This window comes from Camelina sativa, chromosome 7, assembly GCF_030686135.1.
Source record: "Camelina sativa cultivar CO46 ecotype springtype chromosome 7, ASM3068613v1".
In the NCBI taxonomy this organism is placed as follows: Eukaryota; Viridiplantae; Streptophyta; class Magnoliopsida; order Brassicales; family Brassicaceae; genus Camelina; species Camelina sativa.
In genome coordinates this window covers 15,878,180-15,897,082 of record NC_141886.1, presented here as the reverse complement: position 1 = coordinate 15,897,082, position 18,903 = coordinate 15,878,180, and the positions used below count along the sequence as shown (strand labels likewise).

Sequence of the window (18,903 nt, the reverse complement as noted above, 5' to 3'; positions counted from 1 at the left end):
CAAGTAGCAACCACTTACCAATATCAATCATAATTTTAAAAACACATTATGATCACCAATCTATTTATGTGATATCCATTAATTTCTTAATGGTGGCGAGTTTAGATTAGATTTTTGAGATATATATATATATAGGAAATCAAATCAGCGATGAAAATGGAATCAATCATGATTTTTACTACTAAGAAACGGTGAATTGCCATTTATAAATACGACGACACAAACTAACTTTACTTGCAATTATAAAAAGAAAATAAAATACTCAACTTTTTTTTATCAAAGTGAACCACGCTCAACCTTGAACCTTCATGTCCACGTTATCACTTTTGTTCTCATCACAATCTATTCCAACAATCTTATCGTATGAGGTGTCAAAGTTATGTATGTATGTCCATTAATGTAATCTGAAGGTTTGTTGAAGTGTGAAAGACAAAGTTTTTGTTATGATAAAGGGAGTGATCAATCAACAAAATATATACGTATATCGGGAATTTGGAATCCAAAATTGCTTTATGTATTAATTGGCATTGAATATTTTTACGTTATTCGTCAATTTCCAAATACGTCATCCAATAAATGGAAAATTGATCCTCACCATAAAACATACTACTACATATGAAATAAGCAATATAGAGAGAATTGGAGAATATATGGAAATCTCTACCAACCCCTCCATGGTTTACATTGAATATTTTTGCAATTTCCCCATATTTAAACCCCTAATTATGATATTTTTCCTCATTCACCCTCTTCGTCTACTTGTTTCTTCACCTACCTGGTCTAGGGTTTCTTTTCACGCTCACAAAGTTTCTTCCCTTTCTTTCTAACATTATTACAAGTACGAGATAGATACGAAGATGATCTGCAACGAGTGCGAAAACGACGCCTTTGACGAAGGAGACGACGGGTTTATCTACTGCCGACGATGCGGTCTTATGGCTGATGATTTAATCCAAATCGGCAGCGACCAAGAGGATTTCTTCGATGAAGTTGCAGCATTTACAGTTATAACGGGAGGATATGGATCTCGTCGCTTCCGTGACACTGAAAACGGGAGACCGCCGGCTTCGAGATGGACGATAGAGATGTTGCCAAGTGTAGCGGTCGTGGAGAAAGGAGAGTGTGTGATATGTTTGGAGGAATGGGGTAAAGGTGAAGTGGCTGCTGAGTTGCCATGTAAACACAAGTATCACTTGGAGTGTGTGAAGAAGTGGTTGAAGATTCACGCCTCGTGTCCTCAGTGTAGATACAAGATGCCTCTTGAAGGTGAAGAAGAAGTGGTGAAGAACGCTGGTACTAGCGTTGATGTTGGTGTTGATGAAGATTTTATTGACTATTATAATTCTGATTGAAACGAATGACTAATAGAGTAATGATCTTTTCAACTTTTTATTGGTTTTTTTTTTGGGAGTGCTTTGTTTTATTTGTTAGTGGAGAAGTGATTTTTTCCGTTTCATTATTTAAGCATGGTTAGGGTCTATTGGAATATAAATCCATAATTGAGAATTGTATAATCCTTTCAAAATTATTGTCGAAAATCATGGTTTTGAGACAAAACTCGCAGTAAAGCAAATGCTAACAAGATACTATATAGGAGAGTATAAAGGACTCTAGAATGAAAGAAGGTTACACAAATAGTGAGAAATATTCAAAGCAACCGGACACAAAATGTTTCTGATTCACTAATCTAAGAACATGTGAATCATCTTTACTCAAACCAAGTACATGCGGCCAATCATATTTTTATAATATGCATCTTTCTCATGTGGAATACTTGGTAGCAACTTCCTTAATCAATCAAACAAAACATTTCCCCATCATAAACTTTTAAAAAAGGAAAAAAGCTCGTGTTGATGTCCAAATCGGTCCAATTAGTGTATTTTAGTTCGGTGTTTCGAAGGTCGAAGTTCTCTTTATTATATGAAAAAGGTCGGACCACAATTAATAAAGACGAGCTAGAAAATGGCAAAAAGGGAAACACTTCGCGAACTGCGAGTTCGTCGAGTCTATACTTCGAGAACCAATTCTCTCGTATCGATTCCCTCTCCATTTTTCTGTCCCTTGACCGTACGCCGTACAATCACTATTTATAGATTACTGTGTCGGTTCGTCTCCCGGCCTAATAATTCTTTTGGGCTCTTTCTAGGCTGGACCTATTGTTGGGGTGAAATCCACCCCTAACACATGTCATACTTACAACTTTGTCAACTTCCACTCCCATTATGCAACATTAAGGCTGGACCAGTCCATAGGGTAATGGAGAATTTCGCCGTGAGAACCTGACAGGATCCATGGATGCCATCACCACATCCCAATAGGACATGCAACAAAATAACCATTCAGCCTAAAAGTCTAATATCTGTTAATGGCCAATTCAACAACATAAGATAGAAATCGAAAATTTAGTGTTTATCATATAGTAAAGGACGGACTCTGCTTCAGGATTTTGCTGGTAAAGGGTACATTTTTAAAACAGAGAAAATTTGTAATATTACCAATATCAATGACAATGACTACGATGATCTGCAAGGAGTGCGACAACGAAGCCTTTGACGAAGGAGACGACGGATTCTTCTACTGCCAACGATGCATTATGGCTGATGATATAATTTAAACCGGCGTCGACGACGGAGATTTAATCGGTGAAGGTGGAGATATGGGTGGTGTTGATTGACCCAATTTAACCAGAATTTTGTAAAACCTGCTTGGGAACTGTGAGGAAAAGGCACCTTTCACCAGGATCTTGATATTTTGAATATGCTCCAAACGGATCACTCTTTGAGCATTTACACTGTGAGTACTTGACAAAAACTACAATCTAATATAATAAAATAGGGTTACACCCTCTAAGAAGCTCCATCTACCTGACATGGTCACCTTCTAAATCCTTTTTTTTTTAACCTTCCCAACATATCTTATGCATTTGTTAATGGGCTGTAACTGGGTTATGGCCACACAAATATTACGATGGACCCTCGGAGTATAGTCTTCTCCTCTTCCTCGCCTCTCTTTCTTCCCCACTCCGTCCATCTCCAGCAGATCCCGTTGCCGATCTCCTCAATTCCTCTCTTTTCCTAATCAAAGGTCTTCATTTCCTATTTGAAAGTGCAATTTTAGTATTCTCAAAATTTCAGGGTTGTGTGAGTGATATTTTATCAATGGCGTCAAGTAATAAACAAAGAAGCCAAAACTTCCTTCACCTCTCCGTAATTCCAAGTTTTGACCGGCAAAGTTATGTTTTAAAATCGATACTTGCCATACCCATTTAAATTTCACCCGTAGAATTATGTGAAGGTTACTTCTTTTATTTGGTTGGAGAGTTAATCTCGTGTTTCGATTCTCTTTAAAAGGTCGGGTCATGGTCGTGTGATCCTTTTTAGTTTGCATAATTGACCATTTGTTTCAGATTTGGGGGTCTTTTTAATTGTTCTAAAACGATCATTGAGATAGAATCATTTTTCGTTTCAGTTTACTACATTGTGTCCTGTCAGAGAGATTTGTTAAGCTTAAACTGAAATTTCATCTATGTTCCGTATGTAGTTGACAGAGAAAGACCTAGACCCGTTTATCGCTTCTTGTGTGTTAGCTAGGTTTCTAATGATCTTCTTCCCTTTTTCTCTTAGGTTTGTGAGAACCAAACTTCGTCTGGCTGGGAAGATTTTGGAGTTACTCGTCAACAGCTTTCTCATAATGTTGTCAATGGATCACTACAACAAGCAGCAATATGGACCGTGTAGGTTTCCTCTCATGAGACGTGCTTATATGTGTATGATTTCTTTTTTAAAATCTGTCTTCTTTAGCTTACTTTGGTATGCTGTTTTTTTTTTTTTTTTTTTTTTTGTGTTGGAACCACCCTCAATGATTATCAAATTTGATCAGCTACGTACTACCAGAGGAAGGTATGATCTCATCTCATTCCATAGACCAAAAACAAACTGAGGTTTGTCAGTGACTCTTTAGTGTTGATCTGTTATTTTCTTCTTCTTCTCTTCTTCTTTAGTGAGGTTTCTTTTGAATGTTGGCTTTAGGAGTTTCAGGTTATGGCCTTGATGAAGTTATAAATTTTATTAAACTTGCAGGAGAGGTCCATTAGAATCTCAAATGTATTTAGCGTCTCTGTTAATTTACTGGGCACTTCTTATTGTTGTTTCCTCCCATTTAACTGCAGGTTGCTTGGACTCGCTGGATAGAACTATTTCTTTACTGCAGGCCAGGTTGGTAAACTATTAAATTTGAAATGTCCTTAGGTTTTCCTCCCATTAAAACTAATCCTACCCTGATTTTATGCCTCTCCTTAATGGTTAAATGGCCTAACCACCGTGACTCCCTAATTACCTTCCTAAGCTCTATCACATTACTATTTTCCTGCCATAAAAGGTAATTCAACCCTGATTATATGCCTTTACTTAATGGTTAAATCGTCTAACCGCTGTGTTTTCCTAATTACCTTCCTGATTATTTGCCTTCCCTTAATTGTGCAATCCGTTACGATTCCACCATAACTTACTAATTACTACCCCGATTTAAAGCTTTACCTTTTTACATATATATTTGATTTCATCCCTCATGAAATTTAAAACCCAAACAACCCTTCCTCCGACCTAAAAAAACGCCAATGTCTTCCAAAGATCCTCCTTCAGATAGCCCTACTTTCTCCTATCTCAAGCTCGATGAAATTACCGAGTCCATAGACACACCAACCATCGTCATTCGTCTACTCCATTTCTGGGATGCCCGTGATTTCAAACCCAACAATCTTCTTCTTAGTGTCTAGTGTCTTCTTCTGGATGAGGAGGTACAACTTTTATTCTTCCTGATTCCAAATTTGGAACATTTTAATTGTTATATTTATTTCTAAGAAACACTTACACTTACAAAATGTCCTTCTGTAGGTTTCCTCTCATGAGACGTGCTTATATATGTATGATTACTTTTTTTAAATCTCTCTTCTTTAGCCAACTTTGGTTTTCCTTTTTTTTAATTTGTTGCATCAGCCTCAATGATTGTCAAATTTGATCAGATACGTACTACCAGAAAGGCATCAGTGGACATGATGATGACTTGCTAGAGCGCAAGGCCATTTATGGTTTCTGGTATGGAGATCCACATTTGTTTTTTTGTTCTGTGTTTCTTAGGTTTTTCCTGTCTCACTTTTTCATAATGAGTGGGAGAAAGATACGTATGTATTCTCTCCTTCAGCTGGGAATGAATTTCGAGACAACCAGGTCGCAGGTCTTCTATCCTTTATGCTTTTCCGTTTAACTCAGAGAAGAAACTAGGTGGTGTTGCTGTTAAAAAACGGTAAATATCTGCTTCTTCCCCAGTCCATCGTGTGTGTTAGTTCAATTTCATGTTTGATTTTGTTGTTTTCATTATAATTAGAAAATAATTTGATAAAACGTACACTGACTCACTCAGTGTCTCTTCTCTTTTTGTCTTCTAATTGATGAATTAGGGTTTCCACGGGCGCTTCTTATTCGAACGAGCAAGTTAAGGTATACAAATCCTAGGGTTTATTTTTTTAAGTTAAGGTAAAACATCTTCTCTTGTCTTGTCTTCTCTTGTCTTGTCTTTGTAAAACAGAGGTTTGTCATAGGTAATTTTTCACTTAATATATTAGATTTCCTTTTCGATAATGACTCTTAGTGTTGTTCTGATGCTTTCTTCTCCTCTAGTGCTGTCCGTGACTACAGACTGTCTCTCCAACCTCAAAACTTGAATGGATGAAGCATTGCATTTGCAGTGGTTCTTATCACAGGTAATTTTAAGTTGTTTCACTTTACATGTGAATTTTATATAATGACTCTTTAGATATTTCTTCTCCTCTGCAGCTGCTGTCAGTGACTACAAACAATCTAACTTGAATGATGAAAAGAGAAACATACATCTAGAGTTCTAGAATTGTGAGACAATGGGATCTGCTACCACTATTTTCCTGTGCTGCTTAGGTTTTCCCTGTTCACTTTCTCATATGGCCTGTTGGATTTTCTTACTCGATAACTTTGTGGGTATGACATTGTTTCTTTCTCTATTATTCAGATGGATGAATTGGCATTCTTCGCTCCTGGAATGTTGGCTTTAGGAGCTTCAGGTTATGCCCTGATGAAAGTTAAAAGTTTATTTAACTTGCAGGAGAGGTACATTAGAATCTCAAATGTATTTAGCGTCTCAGTAAATTTGCTGTTGTGAACACTCAATTCTTACCAAAACAATCGCTAAAATATTTGCTTCCCAATATAAAATATCCCAAACCCCTCTTCTAATTACTATACGAACATAAGTTAGCAGTATCGAAATTTGAAATCCCAAATCAAAATAAATAAACACTCGAAACCATGATTCCCTCAGACGTCCCTTTAATAAAATATTTGCTTCAACCCCTAATTTTTAGCTACCAAACGTATTTACGTCAACACCTATATTGCATTTTCAGTTCTTATATCATACTTACTGATATATCATGGTTTTTGTAGTTTTTAACCATGATATAAGAAGTCTTTTAGAGTTTTTTGATTTGTTTCTAGGATGTTTTTGAGTCTTTGCAGGTTATCTAGGATTTTGGCATGGATGGAACGAAATGGAGCAATTTGGATCGTTTTGGAGCATTTAATAAAAGAAGTCAATTTGGAGCATCGATCGACACCTAGTCCAAAAAGACGAGAGAGTAAAAAATTGGAAGTTTTACAATTTTGCCCAAAGTCTTCCATAATTGCAACATAAGTCCCTGGCGTGTTTTAGGATATATATATATATATATATATAGTTTTTAGGTTTTTAAAACCTTAAGTTTTATTCTAGCAAGATTTATTTTTCTGCAACCCTGTGATATTTTGAGAGCTTTTGGGTGAGAGATCTGAACTGCTTTGAGAGAAGAATTCTTGAACTCCCTCTTTACTCTTTTAATTTCAATTGCTTATTATTCAGAATTATGTTTTGTTCTTCATTGAATATGTCGGAGCAGTTTGCTTGTTAGGTTCAGGGTTTTTCACAGGGATTTTATGAACTATTAGATCTATTTATTTAGGATTATTTATCTTTCTAGATCTTCATCTTAGGTTGTTCTTCATATTAATTCTTGATTGATCACCTAGAATTAATAACTTAGGAAAATAAATTGATATGAGAATATAATAGATTTTCCTGATAAAACCTTTTGATGAGCAAAATTATTTCTTGCAAAGAGATTTGATTTAATAATTTTGTGAACAATCTAAACTTGTTTTTAAAGCTGATTTATTACCTTGAATTTTGCAAAGAGATTTGGAATTTCTGGTTTTAAATTTAGATAATATTTGCAGTGAGAACTGATTTATTTTACAAAAATGTTTAGAGTTCTAGATCTGATTTTTAATTGTTTGAATCCTAATTTATTGATTGATTTAATATTTCATAATTTCCTGAGAAATTCCCTAGACCTACCTTTTTGATCCATTGAATTTTCACAGCTTTTATTTAATATTTTGCATTGCCTTTTTAATTTAAATCATCTTGTTTAGCTTAATTATAAAATTCTACAATTTATTGTGTAATCTAGAGTCCTTGTGGAATTCGACCCCTAAGTACTGCAGTGACCTCTTAATTTGAGAGAGTAGCTATAGGGTTTAATTTGAGCATATCACTTAGTTCCTAATTTCCTTCTCCTAAAACTCTTATTATTTCAATTTTCTTAGAAATTTAACATTTGCAGATACTATGATTCCCAAAAAAATCTATGTGTAAGTATTTGACCATATATTTTTACTAAATTTAATAAATAAATGTTTTCTGATATTACATATTTAAAATTCTATGTGTAAGTATTTTATCTTGGAACATATAAAATAAACTACTTTTAATACAAAATTTAAAATAAAGAACTATAATTAAATATATATATATATAACTAATATCCTTTATTTTATAAATCACAAGTCACTTGACCAATAACATTCTGCCACATAGATATTGTTTATATTAAAAAATAACATTAAAAAATTAAAAACAAAAAAATAGAGACGTAAAAGGATCCACCGTTCACGATCCCATTAACACATGAAATAAACAGTTTTCCTTTTCAATTCACGATCCCCATTTCCCCTCTATCTCAAGAGTCAAAGATCACTTTTTCTCACTATAAAACTCTCGAGAAATACACAACAATCCTAGAACTCTTAAGAAGACAAAACATGATTACCATAAAATAAAAATTTGGATCTTCCAATCCGTTATGGTTTTGTATCTCCATCAATTCTCATGAATCTACAAGTAAAAAGGTGGGATTTGGCTTCTATATATTCATTAGGGTGCATGATTATTCTATTTCTTAACTTTTTTAATAGATTAATTCATCAGGAACCATGAAGTTCAGCATTCTAAGAAAGTTACATTATAGAACCGATGAAACATATTGTTTTTAATGGTTATATCCCTACTGTATCTATATCTATTGCTGAATTGCTTCTGATCAATTTATGTCTTTTGTATTTCACCATCTCAACACATTCTCTGTTAGATGTCTGGTTTTGCATCTCTTTTTGTTACAATGGAGCTGCAACAGTCAATCAGGTGGTGTTAGATAAATTGCTCTACCTTGATATAATGTGATCTCACTTCAGAGAGAAGTATTGGAATGTCATTCTATGTGTGGATCGTGACAAGATGCGAAACTTGAAAATTCAAACCTTCAAGAAGAGTTTCTGCAACGAGGAAGAGATAAGTGAGTTATAAGAAGAAGTCACCTGATGAGGAGGAAATGTTTGGTTAATGATATATGTGCAAAGCAAGTTATCTTTTTTATGTGCAGACGAAGGATTTAGAGATTTTGGTTTGTTTAACAATGTTTTCTTAAGAAAAAATATTATTAGAGTTTACATTGTAGTTTATTTAAATTCTAAGAAGTATTACCTGTAGTACTTTTTGATCATCAATAAAAAGGTTCTCACGCTCTATTTTCTTAATATCTTAAGTACAATTACATTTTATTGCTTCATAAATGTAACAAGAAAAGGCTTTAAAGCATACATAAATGAAATTGTTAACAGCATGTATTAAGAAAGCTATGAACATAAGCCATGCTATGTAGATTATTTCTTGCAAATTAAAATACTCAACCATCAGGTATGAATACAACCAAAAAGTCAAATTTTACTTTTATTTAAATTACTAAATTTTTGGTCACTTCTGAATGTTGTTCTATTGGTTGTAACAGTGATGATCAATCACAACAAAATTTATTACATTTTTTCGCACGTATGTTCTTTTTTATAAAGAGAATTTAATTAGGTAAATTAATAAAAATTGGTTCAACTTTAAACGGTAAATTATATGCCTTTTCGGTGCGAATGCACTGGGTATAGACTAGTATTAATATAACCCACACAACTCGTGGGATTTTTCCCAGTGTCTTGTGTTTTTGGCTCGTTTTATTTGTGATCTTAAATGAGAAGCAAATCATTTATCTTTCTTTTTTGGGTCACAATTGCAATGGGTTCAGCATATTGGAAAAAAACCGTTGTAAAAAAAGCCAACTGTGCAATATACAAAAAAGAACTTAAGAGTTTTTTTATTTAACTTTTGTGAGGCTTTTACAACGGTTATTTTCCAATTCCGAATCTCAATATTTTCCAACGGCTATATTGTATATGGTACGTACGATAAACAACCAAACGGCACCGTTTAAAGGCTTAGAGAGAGAAAAGTCTTATTTTAACACCCGACCCGATGCTCCCTTTGTAAATTAAAGTTCTCTCTGCTCTCATCGTCTTCTTCCTTGAAAGGAAAGAGGCGATTTGTTGATTCACTCCCGACGAAATCAAGTTCAAGAGAAGAAATCAATCAAATCTCTTGCGAGGAGAGATCCACAGTCTCTAGATAAGTTCTCTTCGCTTATTTTTATATGAGTTTCTAGATCTTTCTTTGCCTTTTTTGATTTTCCCTTTTTAGGGTTTTCAATTTCGATTGTATTGACTGACTCTGTTTTGTTCTTTTCATCCTTTAGCGATGATCAATCACTTCCCAGTTCCCATGAAATCGCCATCTCTAGGTAAGTTCGATTTGATTGTCGTTAGGTTTTTTTTTTGGGTCTAATCGCGATAAATTGCTTCTCAATCTCCAATAATTGATATCCGCCGGAATTGCTTTTTGAAATTTTTGGGTTTTAGGGTTTTTGTTTCTCCGTGTTTCATTCGAGGGATGAAGTCGATCAAGCCTTTGCCCGAGGGTGTTCATCACTCCAAGCGTTCTGGAATTATCATGTTTTGACATGACGGGGGTCGTGGAGGAACCCGTGGTTCAACAGTCTCGTTGCTGGTGCGACAAAAGTCAAATTCTCCCCTTGTACTTCGATTTCTTCTGATTGATCTCTCTATATTCAGGTTTCTCCTATCTTCGTGGTGTTGTTTCGTGCTCTGTCAAGGTTGTGGATGACGGTGAGTATAGCTCCACTATGATTACTTTTTACCTCATGATTAAGTCCTAATTTGGAAATATATTACTGGTTTTTGTTTTCAGGATCAGGCGTTTCCAGAGATGATATGGTTTTGTTGGGAAAAAGATACAGTAAGTTGCGGCCATCTTTTTTTGTTTGATGCACAAATAAAGGCCACTTCTTAGTTTTCGATTGAGAAACTTATCTTAAGCAATCTGTGGAAACAGCCACTTTAAAGTTTCATGATTTGGAGTCAGCCAGTGAAAATTTTGGATTCCGTGGAGGGGCGTTAGCGTTAGCTTCGATATCAGATAATCTCGTTACTGGAAATCAGGACAAAAGCTATTGGGAAGCCTAATGGTTATCGAAAGGTATGGGATGACTTTGATGCTACTCAATACTCCTACATAGTTTGTGTGGCGTTAGGCTATAACTATGGTTTTATAACAAAGATCTTACTTTCTTTAGTTTTAGTATTTTCGGTTATTGGTTTTCAATTTTACGTCTATTGGGTTTCAAAATCGTTTACTCTGCCTATAGTTTTGTGTGTGTCTGTGTTCCTTATAGGTTTGGTTTTATCTTGTGTATCATACGTTTTTGATTGCTTGCCAATTAACTAGTCTCACGTTCACTCATATGATGAGCTAGCTAGTCATAACTACAATTGTTATGTATTGGTATGCAATACTCTTTGTCTTGTTTCTATCGAGGTAATCTAAATTACCTCTTTGCTTGTCCTTGTACTTAGTCACCTGAGCAAAAACTACAAATGCCTCGGTTTGGCTGAGGTAATTTAAATTACCTCTCTGCTTGTCCCTGTCCCTTGAGTGTATTCGGGTTTCTAGTCACCTGAAAATACAAATGCCTTGGTTTGGCTGAGGTAATCTAAATTACCTCTCAGCTTGTCCCTGTCCCTATCGGTTTAATTGTCCCTGTCCCTACTGTCCCTGTCCCTTGAATGCTTACGGGTTTCTCGTCACCTGAGCAAAGTAAACAAATGCCTCGGTTTGGCTGAGGTAATTTAAATTACCTCTCTACTTGTCCCTGTCCCTATCGGTTCAATTGTCCCTGTCGCTTGAATGCATCTGGGTTCTTAGTCACCTGAGCAAAGAAACAAATGCCTCAGTTTATTTGAGGTAATTTAAATTACCTCTCTGCTTGTCCCTTGTCCCTATCAGTATGATTGTCCCTGTCCCTTTGAATGCATACGGGTTTCTCGTCACCTGAGCAAAGTAAACAAATGCCTCGGTTTGGCTGAGGTAATTTAAATTACCTCTCTACTTGTCCCTGTCCCTATCGGTTTAATTGTCCCTGTCTCTTGAATGTATTCGGGTTCCTAATCACCTGAGCAAAGAAACAAATGCCTCGGTTTGGCTGAGGTAATTTAAATTACCTCTCTGCTTGTCCCTGTCCCTTAAAAGTATCAGGTTCGTAGTCGTCTGAGCAAAGAAACAATTGCCTCTCTGCTTGTCCCTGTCCCTATCGGTATGATTGTCACCTGAGCAAAGAACCAAATGCCTCGGTTTATTTGAGGTAATTTAAATTACCTCTCTGCTTGTCCCTGTCCCTTAAAAGTATCAGGTTCCTAGTCGCCTGAGCAAAGAAACAATTGCCTCTCTGCTTGTCCCTGTCCCTATCAGCTTGTCCCTGTCCCTGTCCCTATCGGTATGATTGTCACCTGCGCAAAGAACCAAATGCCTCAGTTTATTTGAGGTAATATAAATTACCTCTTTGCTTGTCCCTGTCCCTTGAATGTATCAGGTTCCTAGTCACCTGAGCAAAGAAACAAATGCCTCGGTTTGGCTGAGGTAATTTAAATTACCTCTCAGCTTGTCCCTGTCCCTATCAGCTTGTCCCTGTCCCTGTCCCTATCGGTATGATTGTCACCTGAGGAAAGAACCAAATGCCTCGGTTTATTTGAGGTAATATAAATTACCTCTTTGCTTGTCCCTGTCCCTTGAATGTATCACGTTCCTAGTCACCTGAGCAAAGAAACAAATGCCTCGGTTTGGCTGAGGTAATTTAAATTACCTCTCAGCTTGTCCCTGTCCCTATCACTTGTCCCTATCAGCTTGTCCCTGTCCCTATCGGTATGATTGTCACCTGTGGAAAGAACCAAATGCCTCGGTTTATTTGAGGTAATATAAATTACCTCTTTGCTTGTCCCTGTCCCTTGAATGTATCAGGTTCCTTGTCACCTGAGCAAAGAAACAAATGCCTCGGTTTGGCTGAGGTAATTTATATTACCTCTCAGCTTGTCCCTGTCCCTATCGGTATGATTGTCCCTGTCCCTTGAATGCATACGGGTTTCTCGTCACCTGAGCAAAGAAAACAAATGCCTCGGTTTGGGTGAGGTAATTTAAATCCTCTCTGCTTGTCCCTGTCCCTATCGGTTAAATTGTCCCTGTCCCTTGAGTGTATTCGGGTTTCTAGTCACCTGAGCAAAGAAACAAATGCCTAGGTTTATTTGAGGTAATTTAAATTACCTCTCTGCTTGTCCCTGTCCCTTGAATGTATCATGTTCCTAGTCACCTGAGCAAAGAAACAAATGCCTCGGTTTAGCTAAGGTAATTTAAATTACCTCTCAGCTTGTCCTTGTCCCTATCGGTATGATTGTCCCTGTCCCTTTGAATGCATACGGGTTTCTCGTCACCTGAGCAAAGAAAACAAATGCCTCGGTTTGGCTGAGGTAATTTAAATTACCTCTCTCCTTGTCCCTGTCCCGATCGGTTTGGTTGTCCCTGTCTCTATAATGCATTCAGGTTCCTAGTCACCTGGTGCTAAAAGCAAATGCCTCGGTTGTTGAGGTAATCTAAATTACCTCTTTGATTGTTCCTGGTCGTGATCTCTTATTAGCAAATGAAGCAGTCCCAAATCTTTAAACTGCTTGGGTTGCAGAAGTATGACATCCATGGAGCATGCGTGATCACGCTTACATTTGAACTGAGGTATGTGAATTTCTTGATATTCTACGTCTGAAAATCAGGTATGTGAATTTCTATTTCTTAAGGTTAATATTTTCTGTTGTTTATAAAATTCTTTACCTTGTGTACCCATTCTCGACAAGTAGCAAACAAACTTACATAGGTCTTCTAACATCGCCTTTTTATCTTTCTTCGCATGCAGTTGTTCTCGGGTTTCTGAAGATCGTCATAAGAGTTTCAGGTTATTCTTTAGTTCCCTTTGCAGTTGTCGGGGCTTTTGTCTGTTTTCTTCAAGTGTAGCCGTGTTACCATGTAGATGACTAGGTGACAGGAATTTTATTTTTGAAGATCGTATAGCTGGTTGGGGTTGTCATTTCTATTTTGATTAATTTATATATGATGTTTACATTGTTGAAAGAGCAAACTATTTTTTCTCTAACTAGTGTGGAATGATTATTACAATGAGTGTTTTTTGTCTGTGTTGGTTCATATTTGATTCTTAGGGAAGCTTATATCTGAAATCTCTTTTGCATTTTTAAGCTGTGTTTGTTGGTTGTCTTGTTATTGTTGTATACACCCTTGTTTGTTTGGGTTTTCCCAGTGATGACATGTCTACAATTGTTTGTCTTGGTAGGATCTTGTTTCCTGTATACAACTTACATATATTTAATTATGACAACCAAGCTTGATTAGAAAATCATTTATTTACATGCCGTGTGAGTGTTACTATAGTTTCTTTTTTTTTGTGTGTTTTCTTTAAGTGTAGCCGTGTTACCGTGTCGGTGACTATGTGATAATTCAGATTATTCTGGAAGATCGTATAGTTGGTTGTGCTTGACATCTTTATTTTGATTAAATTATATTTGGTGTGCACATTGTTGAAAAAGCAAACTATGTAAGTGTTGTCTGTGTTGGTTCATATTTCATTCTTAGAGAAGCTTATGTCTGAAATCTGTCAGGCTTTTCTTGATGTGATCCATTTGCCTTATGGAAAGATAGGAAGTTGTGTGCAGCGATAAAGGTTTGCATGTTTGGATTTAGAGTGCATTGTCTCACTGTGAGTTCTTTAAGTGTAGCCGTGTTACCGTGTCGGTGACTATGTGATAATTCAGATTATTCTGGAAGATCGTATAGCTGGTTGTGCTTGACATCTTTATTTTGATTAAATTATATTTGGTGTGCACATTGTTGAAAAAGCAAACTATGTATTCGCTGACTAGTGTAGAATGATTAGTATAGTAAGTGTTGTCTGTGTTGGTTCATATTTCATTCTTAGAGAAGCTTATGTCTGAAATCTGTCAGGCTTTTCTTGATGTGATCCATTTGCCTTATGGAAAGATAGGAAGTTGTGTGCAGCGATAAAGGTTTGCATGTTTGGATTTAGAGTGCATTGTCTCACTGTGAGTTCTTAATCCAATTTAAAATATTGGGTTACCCTTTGCATCATGTATTGATGAAGCCATCTTGCTGTTAGTTACTTTCTCGGTTTTTGTCTCTTTTGCATTATCAGCTGTGTTGGTTGTCTTCTTGTTATTCTTGTATGCCCTTGTTTGTTTGGGATTTCCCAGTGATGAAAATGTCTACAGTTTGGCTGTTTTTGTTCATTTTTCTTATCCTAGTCATGCATGTTTTAATGATATTGTGTGCTATGATCTGATAGATACATCGAGTTTGATGAAGGATCGTTTACAACTTTAAGAATATAACAACCCCCTCTCTCTCTTGCTGTAAGTGTGAACCTAAGATTCAGAGTAGGAGAAGAAATTATAACTCTGGTTTTTCTTAGTTCGTTATTGTTTGTTGAAAAGATAAAATTCTCACACATATCTTCACTTATGTTTGAAAGATTTTGCAACCTTGCAAAATGTGAGCATATATAGATGTTTAAACAAATACAATTAAAACGTGGTATACACGTATGAAAATCAAACATCTTGATTGTCTTAGTTGATTCTTAGAGAAGCTTATGTTTGAATTCTCTTTTGCATTTTTGGCTGTATTGGTTGTCTTCTTGTTATTGTTGTTGTATACCGTTGTTTGTTTGCAATTTCGAAGTGATGATGTCCACAATTTGGCTGTATTGTTCATTTTTCTGATGTTGTGTGTTTCTATCATTTATGTTGTTCTTTTTATTTTATTGTGAATTTGTCTCTTTAACCTAATTTTTAGAAATAGGTACATCTGCTCTCGTAAGATAGTGATTTAAAGCTATCTATCTTGATCTGAAACGTGTCTCACATAGCCTGCTTGTTACGGTTGAAGCTGAATAATGCATGAGTTCTTTTAGTTTTGTAAATCTTATGGCATCTGATTTGAGTGTGTTTCATGTTACTTATTCTTTCTTGGTCCTATTCTTGTTATGGTCTGACCTTGGTTATATGGGATTCAGCCAGCGGTGGATGCAGGTTTAGATGTTATTCCTGTTGCAATCATCATCATGTAAAGTTTGCTTGCACTCACTTTCTGATCAGTCTTATGTCTCTGCTTCTATTGTTTGAGGTTGAGCTCTTAGAAGTTAGAGTTGACTGCTAAGTTTAAGCTTTTTTTTAACTTGCTATATACTAATGCTTTTTCGTTTAGTCAGTCAAATTTCCGTGGAATACTGAGCTGGTGTTAATTTTAATATTTGGTAGGGTCTTGTTTCCTATATTCAAAGATCACAACTACACATTTATTTGTGGCAATTGATCTTCATTAGAAAGCATTTACTTACATGCAGTGTGAGTGTTACTACAGTGTTTATTTTTGTTTGGTGTGTTTTATTTGGTGTAAAGATTAAATTATGTTTGGTGTTCACATTGTTGAAAGAGCAAAGTATGTCTTCTCTGACTAGTGTAAAATGAGTGTCTTGTCGGTGTTGGTTCATATTTGATTATTAGAGAAGCAATCTGTCATGCTTTTCTTGATGTGATCCATTCGTCTTATGGAAAGATGTGAAGTTGTGTGCTATATCCATCCAGTGGTCGAACTATCTTACCAACATTAACTTGTTGTTTTCCGATGAACAACCAACCTCTCATAAAATTCAATCGTACGTGTACACATCGACAAAACCAGTACAATCTCCTACGGAAATTTACAATTTTCCCATAAAATTTAACTGATGACACATCGACAACACACTATAACAATCTTCTATAAAATGTCGCTCTTCTTAAAGATAAAATAAAACTTCTGTGAATGCTCTATTTCATTGGATATTGAATACTAGTATAGTTTGTTGATTATTTGGAAAGACTTGTGACCTGATGAAGTAAACTTAGTTTAGCAAGAAACATGCGTCTTTTCTCATTTTCCTCCTCTCCTCCATGTTTTCCTACCAGAAAGAAAGCAAATCTTTTCTCATAATCAAGAGGAAAGACAAATTTATATGTCCAAATCATTATAACACGTACTACGTTTTTACTAAAAAGGCTCGTGTTATGTAATTGGAAAAACGTACACACAATTCAATATTATAAAAATAATGGCAAAAAGACTTGAAAACGATAACCCTTGCTTAGCCCTTTACATCCATGTTGTTCATTGTTAATTTGCAATAACGGCTAACGATTTAGAAAAACCCTCAAATGGCTTCGTGGACGGAAGTACTGACAAATGCTGCAATGTTTGTGATAATCCAAGCTCTGGCGTTTCTGATAATCTCCACTTCTTTCGACAGATTCTCTTCCAATATCAAGATGAAGAAGGACAAGAGATCTTTTGGCTTCAAACTCTCTTGTTCCTTTTCCCATTTACTCGCTTTGATGATGTCTCTCGTGTGGAATGAGAAAGAAGCATCCTCACACCTCTCATCAAATACCAGTTGCTGGTTTCTATATTTCCATGAACATTGATTTGTATTCAGACATTTGAGTTCCCAAAAGACCCAAAATTCATTTTTTCTTCTACTTTTCACAATGTATGGATCATGTCAATATGTTTAAGATCGACATGATCCATATGTTTAAGATCAGACATTGCAATGAAAAAGTTATCATTTTGCCATCAACATAACACTAATCATTTAATTTCTATTGATCCATTAAAAGAAGGGAAAAGACAAGTCAAAACTGAAAGAATTATAACAGAGATTGTCAGAGACCTGTTCATAATACAGGACCTTAAGAATTCGATATGAGATGACAAGAACGATACAACCCCTGAGTTTTGTTTACATTTCATGTCTTTATCCTTCCCAAACTTGTTGAAAGTTGAAATACTGTCATAAAGGAATAGAAATACCTGCAGTTTCAGATAAAAGATAAGAGTGATGCCAGAGTCATTAACACTTGAAGTTCCTTCTGCTAATTGAGAAGTTTGTAAATTTTTACACTAAAAAGCGCTGAGGAATGATAGATTTTTAGGGTGTGCTCGAAATTACCAACTGGTTATTTAAAGTTATAACTACTCTGGTGATAATTTGTAGAAATCGTTTACAAAGAAACTCATAGGCCACATAGCCCAACATGGCCACATACATATAATTTTTAAGTGAAAAGTTTAAAATATATATATATATATATATATATATATATATATATATATATTTAGACTTAATTAGTTTTTTTTCTTTTTACTTAAATTCATTGTAGCATTATATAAGGGCAATACTAATAAACTAGGTAATAATCCGTGTTGTTGCAGGGAGTGAAATTTTTGCTTGAGACATTACATTTGTAAATCTATTTATTTAGTATAATATTTAGAATACAAATTTATATTGGTTTGAATTCATCAAGTTTATGAAAGTTTAAAATAGTAATTGTTTCACCCTAAATTTTAAATTGACATGATGGCGGATTTGGATAGAATTTGAACCAAAATAGTGATCATTAGATTAATATCAAAATTGTGAATTATCAAATCAGATAAAAATCATAAGAAACTAAAATTTCATGAATCGGATAATTTAAAATTTTTTGTTAACCCGGTCAAACCTGTCCGTTAAGCCATCCCGCAATGGGTTTAAATATTTTGAGCCGCAAAATGTCTCTGCATCCGTCCTGCTACGATTCGTGAGATCCGCGTGGGTTACACATGCATTTCAATAAAATATTTTTCTAACATATAAAATTAATTAATATTAATAGAGTTATGTGACAAAGTTTTTAAGAATAACATATATTTTTTTTTGTCAAAAATACAATGCCATATAGTTGTAAATAATAAATCTAAATGAGGCTAAATAGCTAAATGTGCCTCGAGCTCTCTGGCGGCGATACATCAGCCTTTTCAAGACAATGCCTCTCTATTAATATATAGGAGATACCACTAAGATGAGTTTTTTTTCTAAAAATACTAAAATACTACAAAACTAGATTAATTTTTTATATTAAAAACAAATTCCTAAACCCTAAACATTAACCCAAGTCCTAAAAACTATACCCTAAATTTATATGTGTCAACCCAAACCTAAAAAAAAATTCTACACAATAAAAAAATATTTTTTTTTGTGTTTATGGTAATTTTGGAAAAAAAAACTTTTATGGTATTTTTGGAAAAAACTGATATTGTGGTATTTTAAGGAGATTGTCATTATATAACAACATGACAATAATGATTTAATCTTTATTTTAGAACAATTAAAAATGT

General features: G+C 35.1%; 2 protein-coding genes across 9 annotated transcripts; both read left to right on the top strand.

Annotated features, from left to right (window-relative positions):
* The first annotated feature begins 794 nt into the window (after window positions 1–794).
* LOC147941272 (E3 ubiquitin-protein ligase RING1-like) lies at window positions 795–1,408 on the top strand. The gene has a single exon (XM_087457736.1). The coding sequence runs from the start codon at window positions 858–860 to the stop codon at window positions 1,350–1,352; it is 495 nt and encodes a 164-aa protein (XP_087313862.1). The 5' UTR covers window positions 795–857; the 3' UTR covers window positions 1,353–1,408.
* Window positions 1,409–9,693: 8,285 nt separating this feature from the next.
* On the top strand, window positions 9,694–17,320 carry LOC104775030 (DNA mismatch repair protein MLH3-like). 8 transcript variants are annotated; one of them, XR_015560735.1, is made up of 7 exons: window positions 9,694–10,021; window positions 10,140–10,287; window positions 10,353–10,406; window positions 10,489–10,536; window positions 10,633–13,212; window positions 13,304–13,353; window positions 13,532–13,806. XR_015560735.1 is itself a non-coding variant. In XM_087456459.1 (6 exons), exons 2-5 carry the CDS (start codon window positions 10,241–10,243, stop codon window positions 10,761–10,763), a joined length of 267 nt encoding a protein of 88 aa, XP_087312585.1. In that variant the 5' UTR covers window positions 9,694–10,021; window positions 10,140–10,240; the 3' UTR covers window positions 10,764–10,776; window positions 16,991–17,129. The 8 variants fall into 8 exon arrangements, 2 of the variants coding, with proteins under 2 accessions (XP_087312585.1, XP_087312584.1); XR_015560734.1 differs by having other exon boundaries at window positions 13,304–13,391; XR_015560732.1 differs by having other exon boundaries at window positions 10,353–10,393; window positions 10,633–10,776; window positions 13,532–13,739.
* Window positions 17,321–18,903: the final 1,583 nt, after the last annotated feature.

What these genes read in the sequence shown, in the direction of transcription:
- LOC147941272 (XM_087457736.1), top strand. Translation starts at nt 858, where the DNA reads ATGATCTGCAACGAGTGCGAAAACGACGCCTTTGACGAAGGAGACGAC.
- LOC104775030 (XM_087456459.1), top strand. Translation starts at nt 10,241, where the DNA reads ATGACGGGGGTCGTGGAGGAACCCGTGGTTCAACAGTCTCGTTGCTG. An exon ending in GTTCAACAGTCTCGTTGCTG is followed by an intron (nt 10,288 to 10,352) that starts GTGCGACAAAAG and finishes CTCTATATTCAG; the next exon opens with GTTTCTCCTATCTTCGTGGT. An exon ending in TTTGTTGGGAAAAAGATACA is followed by an intron (nt 10,537 to 10,632) that starts GTAAGTTGCGGC and finishes CTGTGGAAACAG; the next exon opens with CCACTTTAAAGTTTCATGAT.